The following is a 26,681-nucleotide window of genomic DNA, read 5'->3' as shown; positions in this document are numbered from 1 at the left end:
CTTTTTCACAAATGAGAAAATTGAGAGATACATGCATAGTTTAGGATATAGACAAAAGCTTGAGAATTTGCATACAGATTTTGCGGGTCCCTCCTTTCAGGGATTTTTCCCTTTAATTTCCAGCCCTGAACTCCAGGCTTTGATTTCCCAGCTCAGTGAGTCTTCTGTTTTCTGCTTGAGCTCTTTCTCCTCTGTGCCATGCAAACTGGAAAGTACCCTCAAGAGGAAAGCTGGTTAAAAGTATCTCTCACTGTTCAAGTATTTCTCTTCTTTCAAGAGTTTTACCCTCCTCCACTTTCTGCTTGCTTTCGATTGCTCTCAGTACCTTCAAATGGAGTTGTTGTTGGGTTGTTTGTTAAAAGAACGCACATGTATACCACTTTTAGTCATTAAACAGACATAATTAATCTTTCTATTTTTGCACACAGTCTCCAGAATTTTGCTGAATGCTAGAGTTATTGTGGACATTAAGGTTATTTTTGCTTGATGATAACTATATTTTCAAGGTTAAGGTAGATTGAAAAAGAAGTGTACAGACCACTGAAGTGTTAGAGCCACTTTTATTATGTAGAGTATCAGAAAGTGATTTTTCTTAAAGGAAAAGTTGAAATTACTACCAACCTGACATAGAAAGATATCAATAATAAATTAAGTGGAGAAACAAATTTAAGGATGGTATGCAAAATATCCTGTTTTTGTTTTTTATGCACTCCACACACACACTTATTTAGACTATATGTAGAATATAACCTGGAAACATTCATATCTAATTCTTAATGGGGTTATTTTGGGATGCTTGAATCAAGAGGATTAACTTTGTACATTTCTAATATTATTTGGATTTTCTTAGGACAGACATGTATAGCTTGCCATCAGAAGAAAACAAAGTTTTAAAAAATGTACTAATATTTCACGTTTTTACTTTTACAAGTGACTGAGCATGCTTTGTATAGAATCTAAAATGTAAGAATTTCAGCATATAAGTATTACAATGTTCTTTGTTTTATGAGATTTTCAGTGCAGTTTAATTTTTTTTTCTCATTTTAGGATTTCAGCCTTCAATAAAACTTGGAATAATAGAGAGAAATTAAGAAGTCTAAAATGAGTTGATTTGATAATAAACTGAGGCCAACTTTTAGGAGTATTTTACATTGTGCAAAGAATGTGTTTTCTATTGATATTATCTTTTAAATTAGTCAAAGTGCTGATTTAGTCAGTCCATTGAAAAAATATGGTCACACTGATTGACCCACACAATATAAAAATCATGTTTTTCTGACTCCCTTCATGTTGTCTTTATAAATGGTAAGGTCTATTTCTGAAACCTTGCTTTTATTTTCAAGATTATAAATCCTTTTATGTTTGTAGCCTGAAATTGTATATATCTATTGTATGTTATTATTTGAGGCTGATGTATTTTATAAGTATCCATTTTAATTATTAAGAGCTGAAATCATTGCTAACATCTGTTGTTAAAATAGGTGCTGTCCCTATAATCAGATGTTCAAGAGGAACAGCAGCAGAAATGGTAGCAGTGGTGAGTTCATGCAAATATCCATTGGGGATAAATAATGTGTCAGTTGTTTTCCCTAAATACCTCAAGTATTTTTGTTAATATTAAGTATTTATACAGTTGTTATGGGTTATATATTAAGTGCCAAAGGCAAATATTTTTATTTTATAACATTGGGATTACACCAAAAATAAAAAGTAATCATTGTGATCATGTGATGGAGTAAAATGATCTATTCCAATGTGAATGTGCTATTCCAGCCCTGTTTCTTTTTTACTCAAATAAATATTCCTCATTTAGCTTTGTCTCTCTAAGTAGTATTTTACACTTATTTGATTCCTCAAATCATTTAATATTTAACTTCATTTAGCAAACATTTATTAACAATTATAATCATTTTTAACATGATGAAGTGTATTTTGCTTTCCCATAATACTGGAGTAGAACATTCTGTGTAAAATGAGCATTCAAATATTTGTTTTAAAGATTAAAAAATAAGATATTAGAGAAATTACAGAGTTACTGAAAAGAAGGTAAATAGTATGGGAAGATGGAGGAAGATACACTAACATTTTTGAGTTTTAGTAGCCCGAATGAGTCATTGACAGATAGAGGGCTAGTTTCTTTCACATATTCCATTTCTATTCTGGAGCCTCTTGCAACCACCACTATTGAGATAGCTTCCTCGGTGCAGCAAGTTATGCTTTGGGAGAGAGTGTGGGTTATTACTGCAAAACGTTTCCCATACCTAAAGTAAAAATAGTCAACAAAAAGTGATTATTAGTGAAATCAGGTCTGAGTCACAATAGAAAAAGCATTGGTCTTTTCAAGTCCAAGTTAGGATAATATTGAATAGTAAAGAAGCTAAAATGTGAGAATTGCTGTTTTGTAAAGGAATTCTAAATTTCTTAGTTCCAAAATTAAGAATACAATGTGTATTACCCTATGCAAAGTTGTCTGAAACTGTTCTTCAAGAGTTAATGTAGCACAGGGAACTCTACTCAATATTCTGTGATAACCTATATAAGAAAAGAATCTAAAAAAAGATGAATATATGTATATGTATAAATGAATCACTTTGCTGTACACCTGAAACTAACACAGCATTGTAAATCAACTATGCTTCAATAAAATTAAATATTTTTTTTAAAGAGTTAATGTAAAACTTCATTTTTCAGAAACTAGATAAGAAACTTCGGGAAAATCTGAGAGATGCAAGAAACAGTCTTTTTACAGGTGACACACTTGGAGCTGGCCAGTTCAGGTATTATGTTAGTTAATACACCTTATATGCTTGAAAATGAAACATTTGTAGAGTTTTTTGGGTTGTTTTTCCTTGTCTGATAGAATACCCTTATACTGGAAAGTCTAGATCAGGGTTTTGATTCAAATCGTTCTTAAAAATACAAATGGAATATTTTATTTAATTTACCTTCTTTTGTTAGAATTTTTTGTTTTTCATTTTTATCATCTGTAGGATAAATTTTTCTGTTTATATGGCTTTTTTTTTTTTTTTTTTTTTTTTTTTTTTTTTTTGCGGTACGCGGGCCTCTCACTGTTGTGGCCTCTCCCGTTGCGGAGCACAGACTCTGGATGCGCAGGCTCAGCGGCCATGGCTCACGGGCCCAGCCGCTCCGCGGCATGTGGGATCTTCCCAGACCGAGGCATGAACCGGCGTCCTCTGCATCAGCAGGTGGACTCTCAACCACTGCGCCACCAGGGAAGCCCTGTTTATACGGCTTTTGCAGTAAGAAGCCACTTCCTTTTAATTATCATTAAGCCTCTTGGTAATGAAAAAAAGTAAGTTGAATAACTTGTGATGCCTATGTCTATTTCTACCTGTCTATTAACTGGTTTCCATTTTTACATTAAAATACCGGCAAAGTATTTTTGTCTTTTTTACCATGTCTAGTATAAATAGATAATGCCAAAGTTACTGACTGCTCAATTATTATTGAATAGAAATTTTTTTTAAAAAACTGTCCATTGTAGTATATTTAACTTTTGTTTATTAAAAATAATGGACAAGGCTTCCCTGGTGGTGCAGTGGTTGAGAGTCCACCTGCCGATGCAGGGGACGCGGGTTCATGCCCCGGTCCGGGAAGATCCCACATGCCACGGAGTGGCTGGGCCCGTGAGCCATGGCCGCTGAGCCTGCACGTCCAGAGCCTGTGCTCCACAATGGGAGAGGCCACAACAGTGAGAGGCCCGCATACCACACACACACACACACACACACACACACACAAATAATAATAATAATAATGGACAGTATTGGGGTGAGGAAGTAAAGAAACCCACACCAATGGCTGAAAATTATTTCAAGGGGAATAGGCAGTATTTTGGAAAATTAATTATTATCCCTAGTTTTAGGTGAATTAATAAATAAAGCCTGTGAAAATAAACTGATACTCAGTATAACGGCCTTCCAGGAATTATACTCTTATGGTAACCTTTCATAGACTTCATTTTAAGTCAATTTGATGGCTCTTACAGTTTTATATACTATTCCTATAATTTGCAGTTGATACTAACATTGTGTTTCAATTGTTCGTTCAACTGTTTCACCTCCCATGTTACTTTAAACTGTTTTGCAATTTCATCGCTGGTCTAAATATTCTTCTAAATAATGATATTTCTTATTAAGTAGAGCAGAGATATCAAATTCTCATCTGATTTTTTTTTTCAACAGAAGCAACCACTATGTCATACCTTACTGAACAGTTCCTTTTTTATTGTGCTCTTGTATAGGCCTTAGAAACCAATATAAAGGCACTGTTTTATTTAGATAAATTTTTTTTTAGTGTATTCACATGATCATAATATAGTTGTCTTACTTTTAGTTTGTTGTATGCATTTCTAAATTATTTGAATTAGGGGTCAGCAGCCTTGTCAGACTATTTATTGTTAAATGTATTTGAATCCAGTTGTAGGCTAATGATTCTCAACGAGAATTTGGTAATGTCTAGAGACATGTCAGTTGTCACAACTGGGTAGTTGCTACTGGAATCTAATGGGGTGCATTATGGGATGCTGCTACACATCCTACACTTCACAGGACAACTTCCCATAATAAGAAATTATCCAGCCACAGATGTCAGTAGTGCTGAGTTAAGAAACCCTGCCGTAGGCTATCCTCCCTACCTTCCACCTAGCTCTGGAATAATGAACGATGGTAGGTGGTGGTAAGCGTGCCACTCCTACCTTTTTATCGCCAAGTCTTATAATTAATGCAGTTGGGAGTTCACTGTCTTACACCCAGTAGGGTGTAATGAGTTACTGAAATTGTCAGAGGTCTTTCAGGAGAAAATACATATAGTAAATAAAATCAGGTAGCAATGCCTATTGAAAATTGACGTGTACTCTTGATACAGTAGTGCCTCTAAAGTGAAATCTCTATGCCTTTTGGAGACACATGGTAACCAGATGACTTTGTACCTCAATTTGCTTTAAATGTAGTTTATTTCATATCTAAATGATAGTGATGGAGTTAAACAATATATGACATGTCTGGTAAGTGAGTAATTATATAATTAGTTACTGTTGTAGTATAATGTTTTGGTTTCATATATTATAATGGGATAGGGTTTTGTGAGCCTCTTCTCTTGAGTCTGCTTTTTTGAATTTGTGTTTTCAGGAAAAAATTGGAATTTGTAATTTATGAAACGATTGAACATTTGTATAAATTTGTAAGATCCTACTCTCTGTAATTGTTTTCCCTGAACCTGGCAATGGGTTTTCTTTTTTTCCTTTTATTCAAAAATGTAAAATATAAATCTGAGCAAAAGCAACTTATTCTTACTTTGATAACTATAAAAATTATTCTGTAGGGCTTCCCTGGTGGCGCAGTGGTTGAGAGTCCGCCTGCTGATGCAGGGGACACGGGTTCGTGCCCCAGTCCGGGAAGATCCCACATGCCGCGGAGCGGCTAGGCCCGTGAGCCACAGCCGCTGAGCCTGCGCGTCTGGAGCCTGTGCTCTGCAAGAGGAGAGGCCACAACAGTGAGAGGCCCACGTACCGCTAAAAAAAAAAAAAAAAAAAAATTATTCCGTAGAAGTATTTGTGTAGATTTTTTCCTTTAAGAAAGTTCCCTAAGTAAGACGTATAATCTAGCATCATACACAGGCTCTAGGTAGTACAAAGCATTGCTTTACTTGATTGTACTAGAAAATTTTTTAGAAAGCAAAGTATTATGGAATATCAATATTAGTATACTTATTGTTCATATGAAAATGACATATACTGAAAGTAGTAGAAGAATGTAGATGTATACACAGGTGTTAAGAGTTACATAACTTTTTTTTTAATATATTTACAGCTTCCAAAGGCCTTTATTAGTCCTTGTTGACAGAAACATAGATTTGGCAACTCCTTTACACCATACTTGGACATATCAAGCCTTGGTGCATGATGTACTGGTAAGAGGCTAAATATACCACTTTTTGTTAAAATGTAGTAACATTCAATGGTCTTAATTTAAAATTAACATCATGGCTACAGAAATACAGATGAGAAGGATGGAGCTGAGAAATAGAAACAAAAAAGGTGATGGAATTTGGTATCACTAGATTGTGGGTGCTGGAGAATAGTGAAGCCTTGAGGTTTAAAGTTCCAAATTTATGGTCTTTAAATTACAGGATAAATCAGTAGTATTGTTGGAATGATGGGGAACAAAAGAATGGAGGAAAATGAGTGGCTGGTTTTTTTTTTAATTTTTCATACTGAGTAAGTAAATAAATTTGTTCTACTTGGGGAGAAAAGATGTAATTTCTCCTTTTTTTCCTGGGAATCTGTTAAGCCTCATTTTATGGTAAAAATAAATAGTATTTTTTATATTACATCATATGTTTTTTGAAGTAATTCCACATAGGTAATTTCATGCTTAAAACTAAAATCTGTTTTATCTATGCATATATTGATCTACTAAACATTGTAAATAGCATGTGATATACACAGATAAATAAAAACAGCCCCAATCTTCAAAGGCAATGGAAAGAAAAGATGTATACAAATAATTTCTATAAGACACTATGTAAAAGGGCCAGAATAGTCCCCATTTGTAAGATAGAAAAATTGAGACACAGAAGTTAAAGGATATGAAACTAAATTACTGGCTTTGCCAAGACCAGCACTCTAATTTACTAAATCTTAGCCCAAGCCTCTAGGGATTATAGTATATAATAGCATCATTATTGCAAAGATTGCCTGAAATGTCATACAGAAAGGAAATGAAAGACATGCAATAGATGGTTTTGATTTAATGGTTTATTTCTTTAAAACACAGACTCTAACTGTAAAGTATCTTTTAATAAATCAGATTTTAGGATTACTGATGGAAATTGGCAGTTCTGCACACTTCTCTATCCGAGAGTCCTTTGTGATTCTGGACTCGAAGATAAGTGTCAATGATAGTAGTCAACTCTGATTCAGTAGAGAGAGTGAGAAGAATCAAAGGGACACTGGAGAGTGAGAAGAATCAAAGGGACAATGGATCCAACCCTGAGTAACAGAACATGGAAAGTAGTTTTCATAGGTCAATAGAGGCTGAAGAACCACTATTGGAGTGCCTACTCTTTGACAGAACATTCTAGACCCTGGTTTTAGCAATAAATAAAGTCAATGAAAATATTCCTTTCTTCCTGTATCTTACATTCTAGTAGGAGAGACAGGCAATAAATAAAATAAAATATGTAATATTTCGTAAAGTGAAAAATACTCTGGAGAAAAGTAAAGTAAGTAATGGTGAACAGGATTGCAGTTTTAAAATAGGGAAGACCTCACTGAAAAAGAGACATTTGAGAAAGATCTAATGGAGAGAAGGTAGTGAATTATGTAGCTATTTGGGAGAATAGCATTCCAGGCAGAAGGATGCCTGATATGTTTAAAAGATGGCAAGGCAGCCAAAGTGGCCAGAGCAAGTAAGGCAGGGAAAAGTAGCAGGAGATGAAGTTAAATAGAACACGGGATGCAACGTAGCATAGGACATTAAAGGCCACTGTAAGGATATTGATTTTTAATTTGAGGGAAGCAGAGAGCCTCACATAGTTTTGAGTAAAGGAATGACATCTGATACACATTTTAAGAGTATCATCCTAGCTACTGTATTGAAAAAGACTCTTTGGGGGCATAGGAAGAGTCAAGGAGACCAGTTAGGAGTTGCAGTTATCTTAGCAAGAGATGATGGTGTTTTACACCAGGATGGAAATGGTGAGGGTTGTGATAATCTATTGAATGTAGGGTATAGGATTGACTGATGAATTGGATGTGAGATGTAAGAGAGAGAAGCCAAAGAAGACTCCAAAGTTTTGGCCTTTGCAAATGGACGGATGTTCTTTATTGAGATGGGAAAGACGTGGGAGAAGCAGTTTTCGGGGGAAAACCAGAGGTTGAGTTTTGGACGTGTTAAATGTGAGATGCCCATTAATATATTCAAGTATAGATATCATTAGATAGTTAGATATATGAGCCTGGAGTTAAGGAGAAACATCTAGTCTAGAGAAATAAATTTAGAAGTAGTTCATATATAGATGGTATTTAAAGCCAAGAGGTAAGATGAGATCACCAAGGGAGTGAGTATAGATAGAAGAGAGAAGAGGTCTGAGAACTGATCTCTGAGGAATTTCACCATTTAGATATTGAGGTAGTGAGTAGGAATGAACAATATAATATAGGAAGTAGCAGCCAGTGAGGTATGAGAACTAGATCTGTGTTGTTTTGGAAGCCAGTGAATTAAATGTTTCAAACAGGAGGCAGTAATTAACTTGTACAAATGCTGAGGACTAAGAAGTCACCACTGCATGTGGCAGTGTCACGGTTATTAGTGAATTTCGTAAGAGTGGATTCTGATCACTCCGATACCAAAACCAGACAAAGATGTCACAAAGAAAGAAAACTACAGGCCAATATCACTGATGAACATAGAAGCAAAAATCCTCAACAAAATACTAGCAAACAGAATCCAACTGCACATTAAAAGGATCATACACCATGATCAAGTGGGGTTTATCCCAGGAATGCAAGGATTCTTCGATATATGCAAATCAATCAACGGGATACACCATATTAACAAATTGAAAGAGAAAAATCATATTATCATCTCAATAGATGCAGAGAATGCTTTCGACAAAATTCAACACCTATTTATGATAAAAACCCTCCAGAAAGTAGGCATAGAGGGAACTTTCCTCAACATAATAAAGGCCATATATGACAAACCCACAGCCAACATCGTCCTCAATGGTGAAAAACTGAAACCAATTCCACTAAGATGAGGAACAAGCCAAGGCTGCCCACTCTCACCACTATTATTCAACATAGTTTTGGAAGTTTTAGCCATAGCAATCAGAGAAGAAAAAGAAATAAAAGCAATCCAAATTGGAAAAGAAGAAGTAAAGCTGTCACTATTTGCAGATGACATGATACTATACATAGAGAATCCTAAAGATGCTACCAGAAAACTGCTAGAGCTAATCAATGAATTTGGTAAAGTAGCAGGATACAAAATTAATGCACAGAAATCTCTTGCATTCCTACACACTAATGATGAAAAATCTGAAAGTGAAATTAAGAAAACACTCCCATTTACCGTTGCAACAAAAAGAATAAAATATCTAGGAATAAACCCCCCTAAGGTGACAAAAGACCTGTATGCAGAAAACTATGAGACACTGATGAAAGAAATTAAAGATGATACAAATAGATAGAGAGATATACCACGTTCTTGGGTTGGAAGAATCAACATTGTGAAAATGACTCTACTCCCCAAAGCAATCTACAGATTCAATGCAATCCCTGTCAAACTACCACTGGCAATTTTCACAGAACTAGAACAAAAAATTTCACAATTTGTATGGAAACACAAAAGACCCCGAATAGCCAAAGCAATCTTGAGAACGAAAAATGGAGCTGGAGGAATCAGGCTCCCTGACTTCAGATTATACTACAAAGCTACAGTAATCAAGAGAGTATGGTACTGGCACAAAAACAGAAATATAGATCAATGGAACAGGATAGAAAACACAGAGATAAACCCACGCACATATGGTCACCTTATCTTTGATAAAGGAGGCAAGAATATACAGTGGAGAAAAGACAGCCTCTTCAATAAGTGGTGCTGGGAAAACTGGACAGCTACATGTAAAAGAATGAAATTAGAACCCTCCCTAACACCATACACAAAAATAAACTCAAAATGGATTAAAAACCTAAATGTAAGACCAGGCACCATCAAACTCTTAGAGGAAAACATAGGCAGAACACTCTATGACATAAATCACAGCAAGATCCTTTTTGACCCACCTCCTAGATAAATGGAAATAAAAACAAAAATAAACAAATGGGACCTAATGAAACTTTAAAGCTTTTGCACAGTAAAGGAAACCATAAACAAGCCGAAAAGACAGCCCTCAGAATGGGAGAAAATATTTGCAAATGAAGCAACTGACAAAGGATTAATTTCCAAAACATACAAGCAAGTCATGCAGCTCAATATCAAAAAAACAAAAAACCCAATCCAAAAATGGGTAGAAGACCTAAATAGACATTTCTCCAAAGAAGATATATGGATTGCCAGCAAACACATGAAAGAATGCTCAAAATCATTAATCATTAGAGAAATGCAAATCAAAACTACAATGAGATATTATCTCACACTGGTCAGAATGGCCATCATGAAAAAATCTACAAACAATAAATGCTGGAGAGGATGTGGAGAAAAGGGAACCCTCTTGCACTGTTTGTGGGAATGTAAATTGATACAGCCACTATGGAGAACAGTTGGAGGTTCCTTAAAAAACTAAATATGGAACTACCATAGGACCCAGCAATCCCACTATTGGGCATATACCCTGAGAAAACCATAATTCAGAAAGAGTCATGTACCAAAATGTTCATTGCAGCTCTATTACAATAGCCAGGACATGGAAGCAGCCTAAGTGTCCGTCAGCAGATGAATGGATAAAGAAGATGTGGCATATATATATAATGGAATATTACTCAGCCATAGAAAGGAACAAAACTGAGTTATTTGTAGTGAGGTGGATGGACCTAGAGACTGTCATACAGAGTAAGTCAGAAAGAGAAAAACAAATACCGTAGGCTAACACATATATATGGAATCTAAAAAAAAAAAAGAAAAAATGGTCAGAAGAACCGAGGGGCAGTATGGGAATAAAGACGCAGACCTACTAGAGAATGGACTTGAGGATATGGGGAGGGGGAAGGGTAAGCTGGGACAAAGTGAGACAGTGGCATGGACACATATACACTACCAAACGTAAAATAGATAGCTAGTGGGAAGCAGCCTCATAGCACAGTAGATCAGCTCCGTGCTTTGTGACCACCTGGAGTGGTGGGATAGGGAGAGTGGGAGAGAGGGAGATGCAACAGGGAAGAGATATGGGGGCATATGTATATGTATAATTGATTCACTTTGTTATAAAGCAGAAACTGACACACCATTGTAAAGCAATTGTACTCTAATAAAGATGTTAAAAAAAGTGGCTTCTGTAGTATAGGGGTTAAACACTGTAGTAGGTATAAGATAGATTGGAAGAAGTAGCATAGGTGAGAGAATATAGACAAACCTTGAAAGAGTTTTGCTGTATAGGAGAGCTGAGATAAGGGGTGACTGCTGGAAGGGGATGTGAAATCAAAAAAAGAATTTTAAATGAGAGAAAGTACAGCATGTTTGTGTATTCCCTATTGGGGAATGATCAAAAGAGAAGAGTTGGTTGTGGAGATAAGAGTGTCCTGCAGGTCTGTATGAGGCATTAGTGACCAGGATGACTACAGACCAGGATTTCTCAACCTTGGCATTATTGACATTTTGGGCCTGATAATTCTTTGCTGTAGGGGGCTGTCCTGTGTATTGTAGGATGTTTAGCAGCATCCCTGACCTCTACTCTAGATACCAGTAGCAACCCTTAGTTCTGGACAACCAAAATGTCTTCATTGTCAAATATTCCCATGGGGTAGAGAGGGGTAAAATTGTCTCTGATTAAGAATTACGGTTATAGGCTGATGATGGGAGTTTCAAAGCTGGAGTTGTTTTAGGGAAGAGGACAAGTGAAGAGTCTGGGAGTAACAAGGAAGACACCTAGCCCAATCCTGGGTCCAGTGGTTTGAGATGTGTGTAAAAAAAAAAAAAAAAAGAGGTTGTGGTCTGAGAAGGCTACAGGAGATAGCCAGTTGGTGTTCAACTAGAGCAAGAAAGTGTTCAGTGGAAGTTGAGAGTAGATGTTCAGAATAGGAGATTTTGCTGAGTACGAGTTCCAGAGGGTAGGCAGAATGGTTTCAGGAATCCAGTAAGAAAGAGAGATGGAATCTGAAAAGGGGTGGCATGATGAGTTAGTTTTGATAGTCTCAAATTAGATTTGGTTGGTGGGTCCCTGCCTGTTGGGTAAGAGCATACAGATCGGGGTCACCTCTTCACTCCTGCCAGTGGTGTGTGGAGGCCATATAGCACATCGAGATACCGGGATCCTTTCTAATTCCTAAACTTGAAGAGTTCCTAGAGGAAATTAAAGTACATGATGCTTTGAGTGCAGGCGATAAGATGTGTGTACAGGTAATTGCAATGTAAAGGAATATGCTGAGTCCCCATTGTCAGAAGAGAAATTGGGAAACACAGGTTATGGCAGACATTCCCCAAAACTAGACAAGGCTAATACTGATTTTGAGGGTTTTACTATTGCACAGTGAAATGAGAATAATAAGGAATATGAAATGAGTTTTTACAACTGACCTTGTATCCTTATGAGATATACTAATTTTTATTTTCTACTATTTGAAGTTAAAATATTATTTTAAAAATACAAGACAGTAAAAGTATATGGTAGGGGTTTGGGGGGCTTTGTTCTAATCTTCTTCACTTCCCAGAATAAAAAGTTGAAAACCATGTGTTTCCAAGGAATTCAATTCAACAAATATTTATTAAGTGCCTCCGCTGTACCAGGCACTGCTGGTCACTGGGATACAAGGTAAACAAAGGAGACATGATCCCTGCTTGCATGGAGGTTACAATAGTGGATTCCTGTGGACATTTGGGTTATTGTTTTTTTTATTTTTTGTTATAAATAATAGAGCAATGCACATCTCTAGTTAACTTTCTTAGGCGAGGTTCTCAGATTCCATATTACCCTTTAAGCCGTCTTTTCTCAGTAACATTATTTTTAAAATATTTAGGTCTTGTGAAAATAGTCTCTGAGAAAATTGGTTATAACAACCTACACAGCTTATATTGAGTTAATCCTGTTCATTAATTTTAATACACTTTCTAGATGTGAAAAAACTACAACTGAGATATCATAACCAACTGTAAGCAAGCCATTTTTTGTTGATTGTTAAAACTGCAGCTTTTGAGGTTTCTTCCGAGCTTTCAAAATTCTTAATAGTTATACCCTCCACCTCCACAAGATGGAGTAAAAGTTGTAGATGGGAGTTTCAAGTTTAACTTGAAATTGGAGCTTGCTTTTTATATTAAATATCTTTGCCTGAAAATCCAGAACATTGATAATATTTATATATCAGGCCCTGGAAACTGCTGTGAAAATTCACACAGCCTCTCTGTGTGTCAGAAAGGTGATTGTTGTCCTTTAACATGGCAGATACACTCTTCTGATGAAAAACTTTGCAGTGTCCCTTTCCTTTTCTCAGGATATAAGAAGCAAAATTAGTAATTAGAAAGTCGTGATTCCTTTTTGTTGTGTCTTGGTTGCAGGGGCTGTGGATTTGATTGTTCAACTGCAATGAGTAGTTTTAGACAAAGGGTGGACATTATTTCATTGCCGTGTCTTGTCCTTTAGTTGGCCTTTGTTTTTTTGAATCTTAGGTGCCCTTGTTTGTGCCTTTGGCCCTCTGCTACTGACTCTCATTATTTAAAATATTAAATCAGAATCTGTACTAATTACATAAGGACTTCAGTAAAGTTTATTTTGTTCTTGCCACTCAAGAAGAGAAAAGGAAGTCATTTCCAAGTTAATATATACTTTTAAAAGGTTATTAGAAAAACATTTTAGAAGAACTCGTTTTCTTAAAGATATATGACATTTCTGCATTTGGTTGATTGTATCATTGTGGGGTACAATTTGACATTATTTCTCTTTTTCCAGTATTTCCTATAAACTGATCGACCTAGAGACTTAATTAGATTTGGCGCAATTCCTTGCCAAAATAAACGTTACTTTTACTTTGTTTGGCTTTTTTTCTCATGTGAATATAAATCTTAGCTCTGCATAAATAGGTGTTAACCTATATTACCCAAATGTAACTTCGTTAATATTAGCTCTGTCTGCCTCCCCTGGTCTGCTTTAACTCATGGAAGGAAAACAAGACTGCTGAAGACTTACCCATGTTTTCCCAGTGGGATTTACTTATATCTGGTGATTTGGCACACCATTGTCCAGTTTTCTAAGTCAGGAAAGTGTGAATATTAGTGGAAATAGATTAGACTTTACCATGTGAAAACTAATTCTGTTGTCTTCTATACCCATGTCTTCAGTTCCTTTAACATGATTGAGTACAGCACAGAATGTTCTGATTTCCCAGTTTTCAAGACTGAAATTATTTTTCCTTATTTGCCTGGCTATTAGTGCAAACAAGGGGAACGTTTCTTGCCGCTATTATGTTATTTCTGAAAACTCTTAACATCTTTGATTCCTTTATCATTTTGTGTTTTAAGTATTCCATCAATACTTAGGTATTAACATGCTGTCCTATTTTTAGAGCAGTAATTTTGCTAACAAGTTACTTGTGTTTTGAATGAGCTGTGTGTCATCACCACGGAAATAGTACTTCACTAGAAATTCTAGTTAATAAAGCTTAACTATTTAAAAATGTTTCTTTTCTTCGGTATCTTTGTTTTGTTAGATAACTTTTAAAAACAAAGGTTCTTCTCAGATGTAGCTGTTAACACCTGTTTATTGTACTTTCTTCCTATATGGATGATTTGCTGTGCCAAGGTGAGGTTAAGGTATGGGATGGGAAAAGGGATTAAATAGGGTTATATTATGTTATGTTTATCCTATGATAATATAAGGAGCCCATAGGAAAGACATAATACTGACAGGTTGAAATACAATATAGTACACTCTTCTTTGTCAAGAGGCTTGTTACTCTACTGGCAGTTAGACATCTGTATATTTTGCACTCTTTTTTTTTATGTCATGGGGGAAAATGACAAGGAAGTAAGCTATTGTAAAGGATTTATTTGAGAAAGTTACAGGGTATGGTCTAAGGATCCAATCTCAGTATTAATGACCTTTTCCTGTCAAGAGGAAATTAAATTATATTCGGTACATTTAATTTGCTAAGACCTAGAAGTTTAATCATTAAGAACTTATATCTTTGAACGAAGATGATTGTATCACAGTCATGCTAGATAATTTCTCCATATAATTTCTTTTGCTCATCATTCATTTGCTTATTGATATCCATATTTTATCTCTAGCTCACTATTCTTCAGAGTAGAGTTGAACCATAAAATACTGCTATTACATAAAGGAACCCACAAGTCTAATGCAAGGAGGGAGAAAGAATAGAAAAGATAGCTCACTTTTGTTTTTTTGTATGTTTGTTTTTTGGGAAAGGGCAAAAAAAATCAAGCCTCACGTGAGTAAAATTATGTCTACGCAGAAAAGCTTAGCAGCTATTAGTATGACTGGCTCTTAGCATTTATTTGAAAGGGAGTGCTGTTATTATTGTAGCTTCTGTTGTAATTTTTTTTTTAATGCAATCCATCAAGTAACAGGTCAGACTGTTAAGACTCTCTAAGAGTTTAAAAATTACATTTAAGGTTATGTTTGTTACTGGAAACAATTAAGCATCAAGAGACGTGGTCAAATAAATGTAGCCAAATATTTGTCTACTATGTAGACATGATAAAAATGAGGTAGATATGCATATTCAAATACAGGAAGAGCTCAAAATATTGATACATTATTAAATGAGAAGATTAAAGTACAAAGTATGTATAATGTAATCCCATTCTTTAAAATTTAAATGATATGTTTGCTGACATATACAAAAATATTTTTCTAGAAGGATACACAAGAACCTAAACATGGTTTTATGGGCTTTCTGAAATTGTAATCATATGTATCTACTACTAAATTAAAATACATAAACAATTAAAGGTACCTTTATGTAACGAAACATTGGAAGGAGGTCTTTTAGTTTCAGATCTGTATTTTGTCCTTGGAAATAGTAGAAAAGGCAGTAAGAATCTGTGTTATATTTCTTATTGTAGGCAATGTTCTTAAATTCAGAAAACTGTTATTTAAAACAGAATTACTTTTTCCTAGGATTTCCATTTGAACAGAGTTAATTTGGAAGAGTCTTCAGGAGTGGAGAATTCCCCAGCTGGTGCTAGACCAAAGAGAAAAAACAAGAAGTCTTATGATTTAACTCCAGTTGATAAATTTTGGCAGAAACATAAAGGAAGGTAAATAAGAAAAACAATAAGTAAAAGATTCACCCCCTAAAAAGATATGCAGATGTCATATGACTTAATGGGTTTTTAAAAAAATAACCAAAACAGGTCACAGTGGTTCATCTACACCATGAATAAGACCTGTAATTAAATAGTCTATGGAGCTCTGTCTTTATTGTTTAATTTCCTAGTTCTTATGTTGCTTTTGTTAGTTGTTTTGTGGGAGCCACTTCCCTTTTCAATAAGTTCACACCATATGATTTTATAGATTTTACAGATAGTCTTTCTCAATTTCATTTCTATCCCCATTGACCCTCTGCAGCACCATTTCTACCTTTCATTAAAATTGGTTTTTGTGATAGGGAAACATGAAAGTGTGATTTTCCTTTTTTGTTCCATGTTTGCCTTCATACAAACCCAATTTTAGATATCTGTGGAGAAAATACCTAAGCCTGAAAACAAGATTTATTCAAAGTACATTAGAAATAATAGGTAAAAAAATTTTAACAATTTGCCATGTGATTTATTATAGGTAGATATGCAGATCCATGTGTTGCTATGACCCCTTAAAGTTGAGGTACTTCATGAGCTTAGTAACTGCTATAAAAGTTATCTAGTGGTCATTATGGCTAGAGGAATCATTCTAAAAAACAAACAAAAAAATCATTCCTCTGAGAGAAAAAGAATGTTGCTCATCAACAATTATGGAAATACAATGTTATTTATTGTAATCTGGACTATTTCAACAGTTACTGTATCTATCTGTCTGTATATATATATGTATATCTCCCTGATATGGCTGTTCTTTTTGGTCTCATTTATGTTTAAAGAGAAGTAGGATATAGACTTGGTTCAATACAATTGGTTTTTTTGTATGCTTTATCTTTTTTTATTTATAACGTTTTTTTTAAACACTGGAAAATCACATTGCTATAACAAAGAATTGTAGTTTCTCTGCAATGAGAAGTCACTATCTTTCTCTCTCTGACTAATGCAATTTTGGGTATTTTAAATTATTTTCTTCTCTTTAGAATCCTATATATAGTCTACATTTCCTTTTAGAATGGTAAAGTATAAGAATTTACATTATTTATAGAGGATGCAGGATATTTTAAAGTTAATTTTAAATTTCACATTCCCTAATAGAAAAACAAAAGCTTAAGAAAACAATTTCTTTATTCATATATGGAAATTTTGAATATTTTCTTTAGACCATATGTTTAGGAACAACTTAAGAGGTCAGTTGAATAGTAAGAACTTTAATTTTTTGTTTGTTAGGTAGGAATAGCCCTCACTCTGAATGTCATGCTACAATAGCAATGTGGGCACAGATGCTGGGAGACAGCATAGAGTTAAACAAGCTACTTAAATCTCTCTGAGCTTCATTTTCCTCATCAGTGAAATGTGGGATGATACTTCTACCTATTGTCCTATTTCAGGTTGTTGTGAAGATTGACATAATGTAAAGTAACTTGCCCCAAATCATCCAGCTTTCATTGGTAAAACCAGGTATAAAAACCAGTTCTGGCAGATTCTAAAGTCCCTGGTCTTAGCTGGCAGTAGTGTATATGTACCCCACCAAGACTGTGGTCAGAATTAAATGAGACAATAGAGACAGATTCTTAGCATAGTGTTTGTCATACAGTCAGCACTCAATAAATACAAGCAGTTATTATCGTCTGTTAGCCCTGAGACCTAAACACACTAGAGATTTTAAGGATCATTTAGTTCAACCAGCACATTTTACCTGCTCACTGCTGTTTTCTGACAACATAGACTCTGCTGGACCTCCGTTAGGGCCTGCAGTTGTCATGTAAAACTGGACTGTGTTTCTCAAAATCCTTTCAGGAGCTTTTGTCATTTCTGTGCTGATCATTAGTGAAGTGTTATCAAGTGTCAGCGTGGAGGAAGGGGGACGTGACCCTTTCTTTCTTAAAGGAGAAGAAGCTGGCCTCCCCTAAGGCTGTAGATGAAAAATACTCATGTTATAGCACAGGGAGATCAGCTCGGTGCTTTGTGACCACCTAGAGGGGTGGGATAGGGAGGGTGGGAGGGAGATGCAAGAGGGAAGGGATATGGGGATATTTGTATACATATAGCTGATTCACTTTATTATGCAGCAGAAACTAACACAACATTGTAAAGCAACTATACTCCAGTAAAAATTAATAAAAACAAAACAAACAAACAAACAAAAACTGGGCCCATGTTCTATTTTTACCAATGGTGGTCTAGATATTGAATTTACAGAATTAAAAGATTTTTTTCACAGTTACAGTTTTTTTCACAGCATGTAATATTTTTTAGTACATCTTTGTAGTTACATGGACCCTTTGACACTATATGTTAATTTGCCTGGTAATATTTAATTGATGTTTGATATACTGTGGTTTCTCTTACTTTGTTTTTCAGTCACTTAAATATCTTTTTATTTTTTCTAATAATGTATAGGTGAAGAGAAAATGATACAGTTAATGAAAAGAATAGAAATAAAATTTAAATTTGTTTATATATATAAGTATTATGCATTTTAAAGAAATAGTATTTACAATGTAAATAGATATCACAAGGATATATAGTAGTATTTATCCTAAATGTTTTCTGCCTGTGTTATATATAATATACATTCAAATTTAAATGAATACATTTGAAATAATAATAAATCCTCATTGTATATATTTCAAAATTCACACAAAAATCAATCTTCTAATCTCATACTTATAGTTCCTCTTGTGCAATACTGTTTCAGTCCATTCCCAGAAGTTGCAGAATCAGTTCAGCAAGAACTAGAGTCTTACAGAGCACAGGAAGATGAGGTTAAACGACTTAAAAGCATTATGGTAAGATTCTGTTTACTTTCTTGGAAATATAGGGAAGCAGAAGGACATCTGGAGGGGGAAAGAGGTTAACTTTTTTTCCTTACAAAAATTCAAGGCCATTCATTGCTTTAATAACAAAAAAATATATTCCCAACTTACATAAAAGATCTTTTTTAAAAAGAAATCTAAGTTCTAAGGAGAAGAGTGGACTCTTTAAAAAAAATAATATGAATTGATGATTTGAAAAAATATATAATGTGAGTATATTTTAGAGATATATGTTCCGGTGCTGCTCATTTTACTATATTTTTGATCTAGCTTCAAATTTCAGCTGTACTGTTAATTACTGTGTGACCTGTGGCAAGTCTCTGGGCCTACTTCTCTTTTCTTTTTTTTAATAAATTTATTTATTTTTGGCTGTGCATGGGCTTTCTCTAGTTATGGCGAGCAGGGACTACTCTGTTGCGGCGCACGGGCTTCTCATTGTGGTGGCTTCTCTTGTTATGGAACACGGGCTCTAGGCACATGGGCTTCAGTAGTCATGGCACGTGGGTTCAGTAGTTGTGGCTCGCGGGCTCTAGAGCGCAGGCTCAGTAGTTGTGGCGCATGGGCTTAGTTGCTCCGCGGCATGTGGGATCTTCCTGGACCAGGGCTTGAACCCGTGTCCCCTGCATAGGCAGGTGGATTCTTAACCACTGTGCCACCAGGGAAGTCTCTGGGCCTATTTCTTTATCTGAAAATGCCAGCTGGTCCTTTTTTTAGTCATCCAACCATTCATTAGATTGGTGGTGACTAGAACTTTTCTATAACTGTCAAAAATGCAGATGCTTGCTCCTTAGAAGGGAAGAATTATTATCCTGGGTGACCAGAATCATACTGTTTATCAGTGATCTTAGGAATATATTGATTTTCATGCTTGGGCTTGGGATTTCTGAGTAGTTACTGGGACCGTTTTTTCCTTCCAGGGACTAGAAGGGGAAGATGAAGGAGCCATAAGTATGCTGTCTGACAATACTGCTAAGTTAACATCAGCCGTTAGGTAAGTAGGCAGTTTATCCTCTTTGAAATCTTTCTGTTGATAAGAATTTATTTTGGAGGTTAAAAAATTGATTAATATTTTTCATGATAGGAAATAATAGTAATAGCATATACCTTTAGACTAAAGAACTAAATTGTGTTTTTAATATGTTCAAGCTGATTTAAGTTCCCTCCTTTTCATATAGCAGATCATTTGTTCCTTTTACTAGTTAGAATTGTATAATGGGGGTAATTTTGCCACCGAGATAGTATCGCTGATAAAGTAAGGTGAGTTATTGTTAATTTTATCATTGCTGCTATTACTTTATTAGCTAAAGTTTAAGCGGTATCTTTTTCATACTTTAAATGCCATCAAGGAGAGAGAGTTTCGTGTTTTAGAAATTTCACATTAATCTGATTTTATTCTAAACCTCCAAATTTTGGAATCAGAAAGTTAAATGGTAGAATAATGATATTTGGGAGGCAGGTTATTTTAAAATAAGAAGCATTTCAACTGTATTAAAGTGGTAAATACTGTATGTGTTCAAGCCTGGAGATTAAGTTCAGTTGATAGTTTAACATGTAATTTTGTCCCTGTTTTACTGTTCCAAGTATCCTCAGAGGAAGCAACCAGGTGTGTGTTTTATTAAAATTTATGTCATTTCCTTAGAGAATTTAATGGTTAATTTTCAATTTTTTGATACTTGTAGTTCTTTGCCAGAACTCCTTGAAAAAAAAAGACTTATTGATCTCCATACAAATGTTGCCACTGCTGTTTTAGAACATATAAAGGTAAATTTAGCTTTTCCTTCCCCACAATATAGCTACTATTTTTGTAGGGTTTTAGACTTTGTAAGATTCTTTCATATTCATTGTCTTGTTGAGCCCTCACTGTAATGTTAAGAGATATAATTATTGAAGGCAGCATTATTACCTTCATTTTTGCAAATGAGGAAACCCATCCAGGAAGATTAGTGATTTGTCCAAGGTTACATGTTCAGTAAAGAGAAGTTAGCATCTGTGATATTTTTATTACGTTTTATTGTATTACTTTGTTAATAGTAGACCTGTATCTAAACATCAGTAATACAGATTTAGACATCCCTTTTACTATAGTACTATCTAAAATATCTATTAATAACATCACTTCATTATGTAACTTGGTTCTGATCTTTTTAGTTTTAGATTAGTCTGTTAGCATTATTGCTTCTTACTGTTACCTGCTATACTGTGATTTTGAAACAAATGTATTGGATATTCTGTATGTTGTTATCATAGTTCTTTTTTCTCATTACTTCATTCATGGTAACTCTGTATCAGCTGGACTTAATCCATTCTTCAGTATTCTACTGTCATTTATTCTCTGGACATGGAACTGAATTCCAGTGACAGATTGATGATATACTAGAATGTGGCTATTACTGACCCCTACTTTCCATTTGAGATGATACATTTGAAAAAGCAATGTAAAAAAGCTGAATATGCTTGCTTCCTGTCCAAAGTATTGATAACAACTTGGATTTATGGAAAAGGGGATTAAACATTTTTCTTTCTTAATGATTTAAAAAGCCTTAGAGCATTAGAAAGGAGCTACTATAGATAGATAATGGACATTGTACAGCATAGAATTTAAACCTGCATAATTTCTGTTAAGCTGACAGCCCGATTTTTTTTCCCCCACATCTTGATAGTGATGCTTGCTATTTTCATGTACCTACAGGAATAGAAACATAATTGAGCAGTCTATAGATGATTTCTGCTGCTGATATTTTCACTTCCATATGTTGCATCTCTGTAAAGTGGGAAAATGCTGATCAAATTTTTTTACCTGAGATCATTGTCTCCTGTGGAGATAATACATATAACCGGTAAAATGCAACAAAGAGCTATATTGAGAATTTACTTCACTAGGAAAGTAAAGGCTTTGCTTACAAGGCTAAATATGAAGACTGTGAATCTAATATAAAAAGTTAAACAAAAATGTATTGCATTAAAACAAAATATAGGTTCTGCTTTACATCTACTGAACTATACTTATGTAATCAAGATCTTATGATCCATTAAACAAATGTTTCTTGATTACATGCTGTTTATGACAGTTGTTAATAGTCCTGTATGTACCTTGAGATTTAAACTGTTCCGTGGATTTTTTTGACATATAGTTTTTTCATTAATTTTTTTCATTATTAAATGTTTATTAATACTTACATTTTACTTTCTGACTTCAGTTCTCACAGTTGTAAAACCAGGAAAGTGCCAAGCTTAGCTTCTACTTCCAGACTGAATTGTGTAACCCAAAGTAACTAATTATCATACCAATGGAAAGTGCACAGTTTCATCTTATTCATAAAACTTTACAAACAGTATCCTGCCCCAAATTTATATGAATATACTCTAGGTCAGAGACTAGAGCTTATGGTTTGAGAAAATTCTGGTTAAAGTAATTTACTTACTCAATTATGTTAAGTGGCTCTGTAGGTGTTGTGCTGGGCCCTAGAGATTCTGTAATAAACAGGACAGACAAGTTCTTTGTTCTCTTGGAGCTAATATAGTAGTGACAACAAACAAAGTAAGCAAATTAGAAAACAGGATAACGTCAGGCATTTAGGTGATATGAAAACACCAAATTAGGGTGATGTGATATGATAGACACTGGCTCAGAGGGCTGTTCTAGAGTAAGTGAAATCACCATCAAAGGAAATCACCTTTGATAAGGTGATGTTTTAATTGAGACCCAAATCACACGAAGGAGCCAGTTAGTGAAAATTTCAGGGCCACGTATTCCAGGCAGAGGGACTAATATGTGCTGCAAAGGCCTTAAGGCAGGAACAAATTGCTTTGGAAGACCTAGAAGAAGTCTAATGTACTTATAGTGAGGAGAGAAAGAGTGATAGACTATGGGGTCAAGAGAAATAGGGATTTAAGTATGAAGAGGTTAATGCCATGATCTGATTTATGTTTTAACAAGAGAATGGTCTGAGCTGTGTGAGGGATGGGTGAGTTCTGGAAGTAAGTGGAGAACTGGAAGATGGCTATTATACATGACTAGGTGAAAAACGGTGTTTTTTAAGGCAAAATTTAAGGCATAAATTAAATGCTTATTTATGATTGTATATGAGTTTTTGAGAATCACTTTGTCCTAATAGATGCCGTCTGTCTGAGATACTTTAATAAGCCACCATGCCTGACCCAAAAATTCTGCTTTAAGACCTGGTTGCTTGGCTCTCTTTATAAAGGAACTTGTTTCTTCCAGGGCTGCTAATTGTGTCGCAGAGCATCTTATGCTAAGAAACTAATTTGTCATTCAGGGTGTTAAATACTTGTATATAAAATCTACATATTTTGGAATAATTTTTGTGCTGTAACTCAAGGAAGACACCATATTCCTAGTAGGATCTGATATAAAGAAACTATAAAGGACATTATATATAAGGTCATTCACTTGCAGAGGGAAAATAATGTCATGTATAGAACACAGTATTCCTCATTGGATCATTCTAGGAAACCCAATTAATAGTAGAAGTTTTTTTTAAATCATAGATAAAGGAGCATATTTATTTTAAATATTTACATATAAATTATAGTTGTATTTAATAAGCCACATACTCTGAGTTATTCTGATATAAGAAATTCTATTAGGGCTTCCCTCGTGGCGCAGTGGTTAGGAATCCGCCTGCCAATGCAGGGGACACAGGTTCAAGCCCTGGTCCGGGAAGATCCCACATGCCGTGGAGCAACTAAACTCATGCGCCCCTGCTCTCTAGAGCCCGTGAGCCACAGCTACTGAGCCCGCACGCCTAGATCCCATGCTGTGCAACAAGAGAAGCCACCCAGTGAGAAGCCTGCGCACCACAACAAAGAGTAGCCCCCGCTCACTGCAACTGGAGAAAAGCCCGCGGGCAGCAACAAAAGACCCAATGCAGCCAAAAATTAAATAAATAAATAATAATAATAAAAAAGAAATTTTATTAGTATAGAAAAATTGGGATGTCTTCTGTGAAGAGTCCTGTTTTAATGTTAACCATCTTTCTTAAGTTATTCTCCCTTGACAAAACTAGCACATAAATGCTATTGTTTCCATTTTTTCTCATTACTTCTAGTTATAAAATTTTTTCTTAACGGTTTTTCATAATTATTAAATTTCCAGTTTTAAAATATTTACTTTTAAGTGGCATGTTTATTTGTGCCATTATTATGTTACACCATCTGCCCCGGCTATATAATGTTAATAATAATTAAAGAAGTATTTTTCTCCATTATCTCTTTTTTTTATTTTTAATTTTTATTGGAGTATAGTTGCTTAACAATGTTGTGTTAGTTTCTTGCTGTACAGCAAAGTGAATCAGTCATATGTATACATATATCCCCTCTTTTTTGGTTTTCCTTCCCATTTAGGTCACTACAGAGCATTGAGTAAAGTTCCCTGTGCTATACAGTATGTTCTCATTAGTTATCTATTTTATACATAGTATCAATAGTGTATATATGTCAATCCCAATCTCCCAATTCATCCCACCCCCCCATCATCTCTTATCTTTTCATTAGAATTTGTTGACCACCTGAGCTTTATTTACTTCTTTGTAAACATTTATTCACCTGAGTAGTAAATACTTATTATTAGCAAGAATATTATGACTTTTAATGCAGAGATCTCAGAACACTTCTCTTGGTATTTGTCTTTATTGCAATTTTGCATATTCTTTTGGGGTGTTTAGATTATAGCTGCTTCTTACATTTCTTTAGATGGTTTTCTGAAGCAGAATACTAGAAGAGAAGTCCTGGCAGTTATCCAGTAGTTGATGTTTCAGTGGAAAGATAGAAGGAGCACAGCAGTTTGTAACAAGTTTGGCAAATATTATCATGTAAATGTATTGATATTCTAAGGATTTTAGTGGCTTGGGTAGTTAACATTGGTCTAATAGATTAAATTGTTGAATCCTCATTTGTTTAAAGTAAACCTTATCTTTTGCAACCTCTTTAGCAATTTTTTCATTTCTAATACAAATAAGATTTTCCCCCACTTGCTGGTTATTACAGAATGGATTCTGAGATTACTTAAATAATTTGTAGACAAATTTTAATTTATTTTAATTATTGTTGTCTCACCTGCATAATCACACTGAATTAATTACTCTCTAGCTTCAGAAACCTAAGAAAAGGAAAAGTTACCTAGCTGTAAGTCACAGTAGATGAGAGAGAAATGGCATTATATGCTCTTTCCCCTAATGCCCTTACATCTGAATGCTCCTTCCTAAGGTAGCCGGCAAAGAATTAGCTGTTAATAAGCTGTTGTGGATCAAGGCTTCATTGGTGCTGAATCTTAATTTTTGTTCCTCTTGTGGAGAAAGTTAAGAGGTACTGAATTAGATCTAAACACATCATCTGGTCAAGCAAACATGTACTGCCTTAGGTCTACACTCTGAACAAGGTTTAGCCCTTGCTAGCGATGCTAGCTTTTAACTGGAGCCCCTCCTTCAGGGCACTAATTTTTCTTTGGTTCAACTTCAGTATCTTTCTTAGGGGAAAATAAGCTTTCAAAATAAAATAGAAACTGAACTGATCTTCACTAGTCAACACATCAAATTAGCTGATGCCCTTTATTCCCTTGGTAAAACAGTGGTTGCTGGCCACATTATTGACATGCTGACATTTGACAGCTAGTATGTTTGTAAGTTGAATTTTTTGCTTACCAAAAAGTTATTTGTATTTGATTCCAATCTGTTTATGTCAATGGTATGAGTAGGAAAAGAGGATTGTTTCTATAAAACTAAGTTACATGCCTTAGACTCAATGAAGATGGTGATTTAATTATTGCTTAACTTAGTAGCAGGTAAAAAAAAAAAAACACAGAAAACCTGTAAGACATTAGAAAATCTTGAAAAACACTAAAATTGCTTTGTAAATGTTTATAAATTTTTTTATTTCACTTCAAAGAAACAAACTAGAAGTTGTAGGTGATCCCTTATAGGTATGCATTATGCAAGAAAGAAAAAAATTTCAGTCAGTGCACCTCGGTACTCAAGGGAAAGGTCTTGGATCTACGTCAAGATTGACAGACAATTATACATTTTAGACCTTAAGTTAAAAGGTAGTGTTTAAAATGTTTATATACAACACAGGTCCTTTTTATTCTTTACATTAACTGACTTTGATTAACTGATCACTACTCTCCTGATCACAGTAGGGAAGAAATTTTACTGTAGTATAAATCAGAACATTTCTCTGGCTGGATTTTGACTGATCTCTTTTAAATGATCTCTTGTCCAGTACACATACCAAGTGAATGTTCATATGACCTTGGTGTCTGTTCTTCAAAGCAGGGAAAAATATATCTTGTAGCAGGAAGTCCCCAATGGACATACTGTCACTATCTTCTACCTCTTTTCATCCCAATTATTATTAGTCACTATAAGAACTTAAAGTTTTCTTTACTCCAAGTATGACCAAAGACAGCTCTTGAATGAGTGAAATATCCTTCAGTTTCTTACTCACTATGACTTTCTGGAGGCTACTTCCACATCCTCAAAAAACAAAGTATGAAATTACCTTTTCCTAGCTTTTTGCTCTCACTTTTCTGCCATCTGTTTTCATGAAGATAAAGCATTGTCATTTAGCAGGACTCAGTTTAATAGATTCGTAAACATTAAATTCATAGAAATAAAGACTTCTCAAAACTCAATAAAGGGGGCTTCCCTGGTGGCACAGTGGTTGAGAGTCCACCTGCCGATGCAGGGGACACGGGTTCATGCCCTGGTCCGGGAAGATCCCACATGCCGCGGAGCGGCTGGGCCCATGAGCCATGGCCGCTGAGCCTGTGTGTCCGGAGCCTGTGCTCCACAACGGGAGAGGCCACAACAGTGAGAGGCCCGCGTACCGCAAAAAAAAAAAAAAAAAAAAAAAACAA

At 35.0% G+C, this 26,681-nt stretch overlaps 1 protein-coding gene across 3 annotated transcripts in view; it reads left to right on the top strand.

Moving 5' to 3' along the window:
* Positions 1–26,681, top strand: part of SCFD1 (sec1 family domain containing 1) — a 144,575-nt gene that overhangs the window by 51,577 nt on the left and 66,317 nt on the right. For all 3 annotated transcript variants that reach the window (XM_019924096.3, XM_073800592.1, XM_033851218.2), the window contains 7 exons: positions 1,482–1,537; positions 2,692–2,777; positions 5,832–5,931; positions 15,814–15,953; positions 18,691–18,781; positions 19,726–19,799; positions 20,488–20,569. In XM_019924096.3, coding sequence (XP_019779655.3) covers positions 1,482–1,537; positions 2,692–2,777; positions 5,832–5,931; positions 15,814–15,953; positions 18,691–18,781; positions 19,726–19,799; positions 20,488–20,569 — 629 coding nt within the window. The remainder of the gene's footprint in view (positions 1–1,481; positions 1,538–2,691; positions 2,778–5,831; positions 5,932–15,813; positions 15,954–18,690; positions 18,782–19,725; positions 19,800–20,487; positions 20,570–26,681) is intronic.

The sequence above is a fragment of the Tursiops truncatus genome, chromosome 2, assembly GCF_011762595.2.
Source record: "Tursiops truncatus isolate mTurTru1 chromosome 2, mTurTru1.mat.Y, whole genome shotgun sequence".
NCBI classification, from domain to species: Eukaryota; Metazoa; Chordata; class Mammalia; order Artiodactyla; family Delphinidae; genus Tursiops; species Tursiops truncatus.
This window is presented reverse-complemented; position numbering and strand designations above follow the sequence as displayed.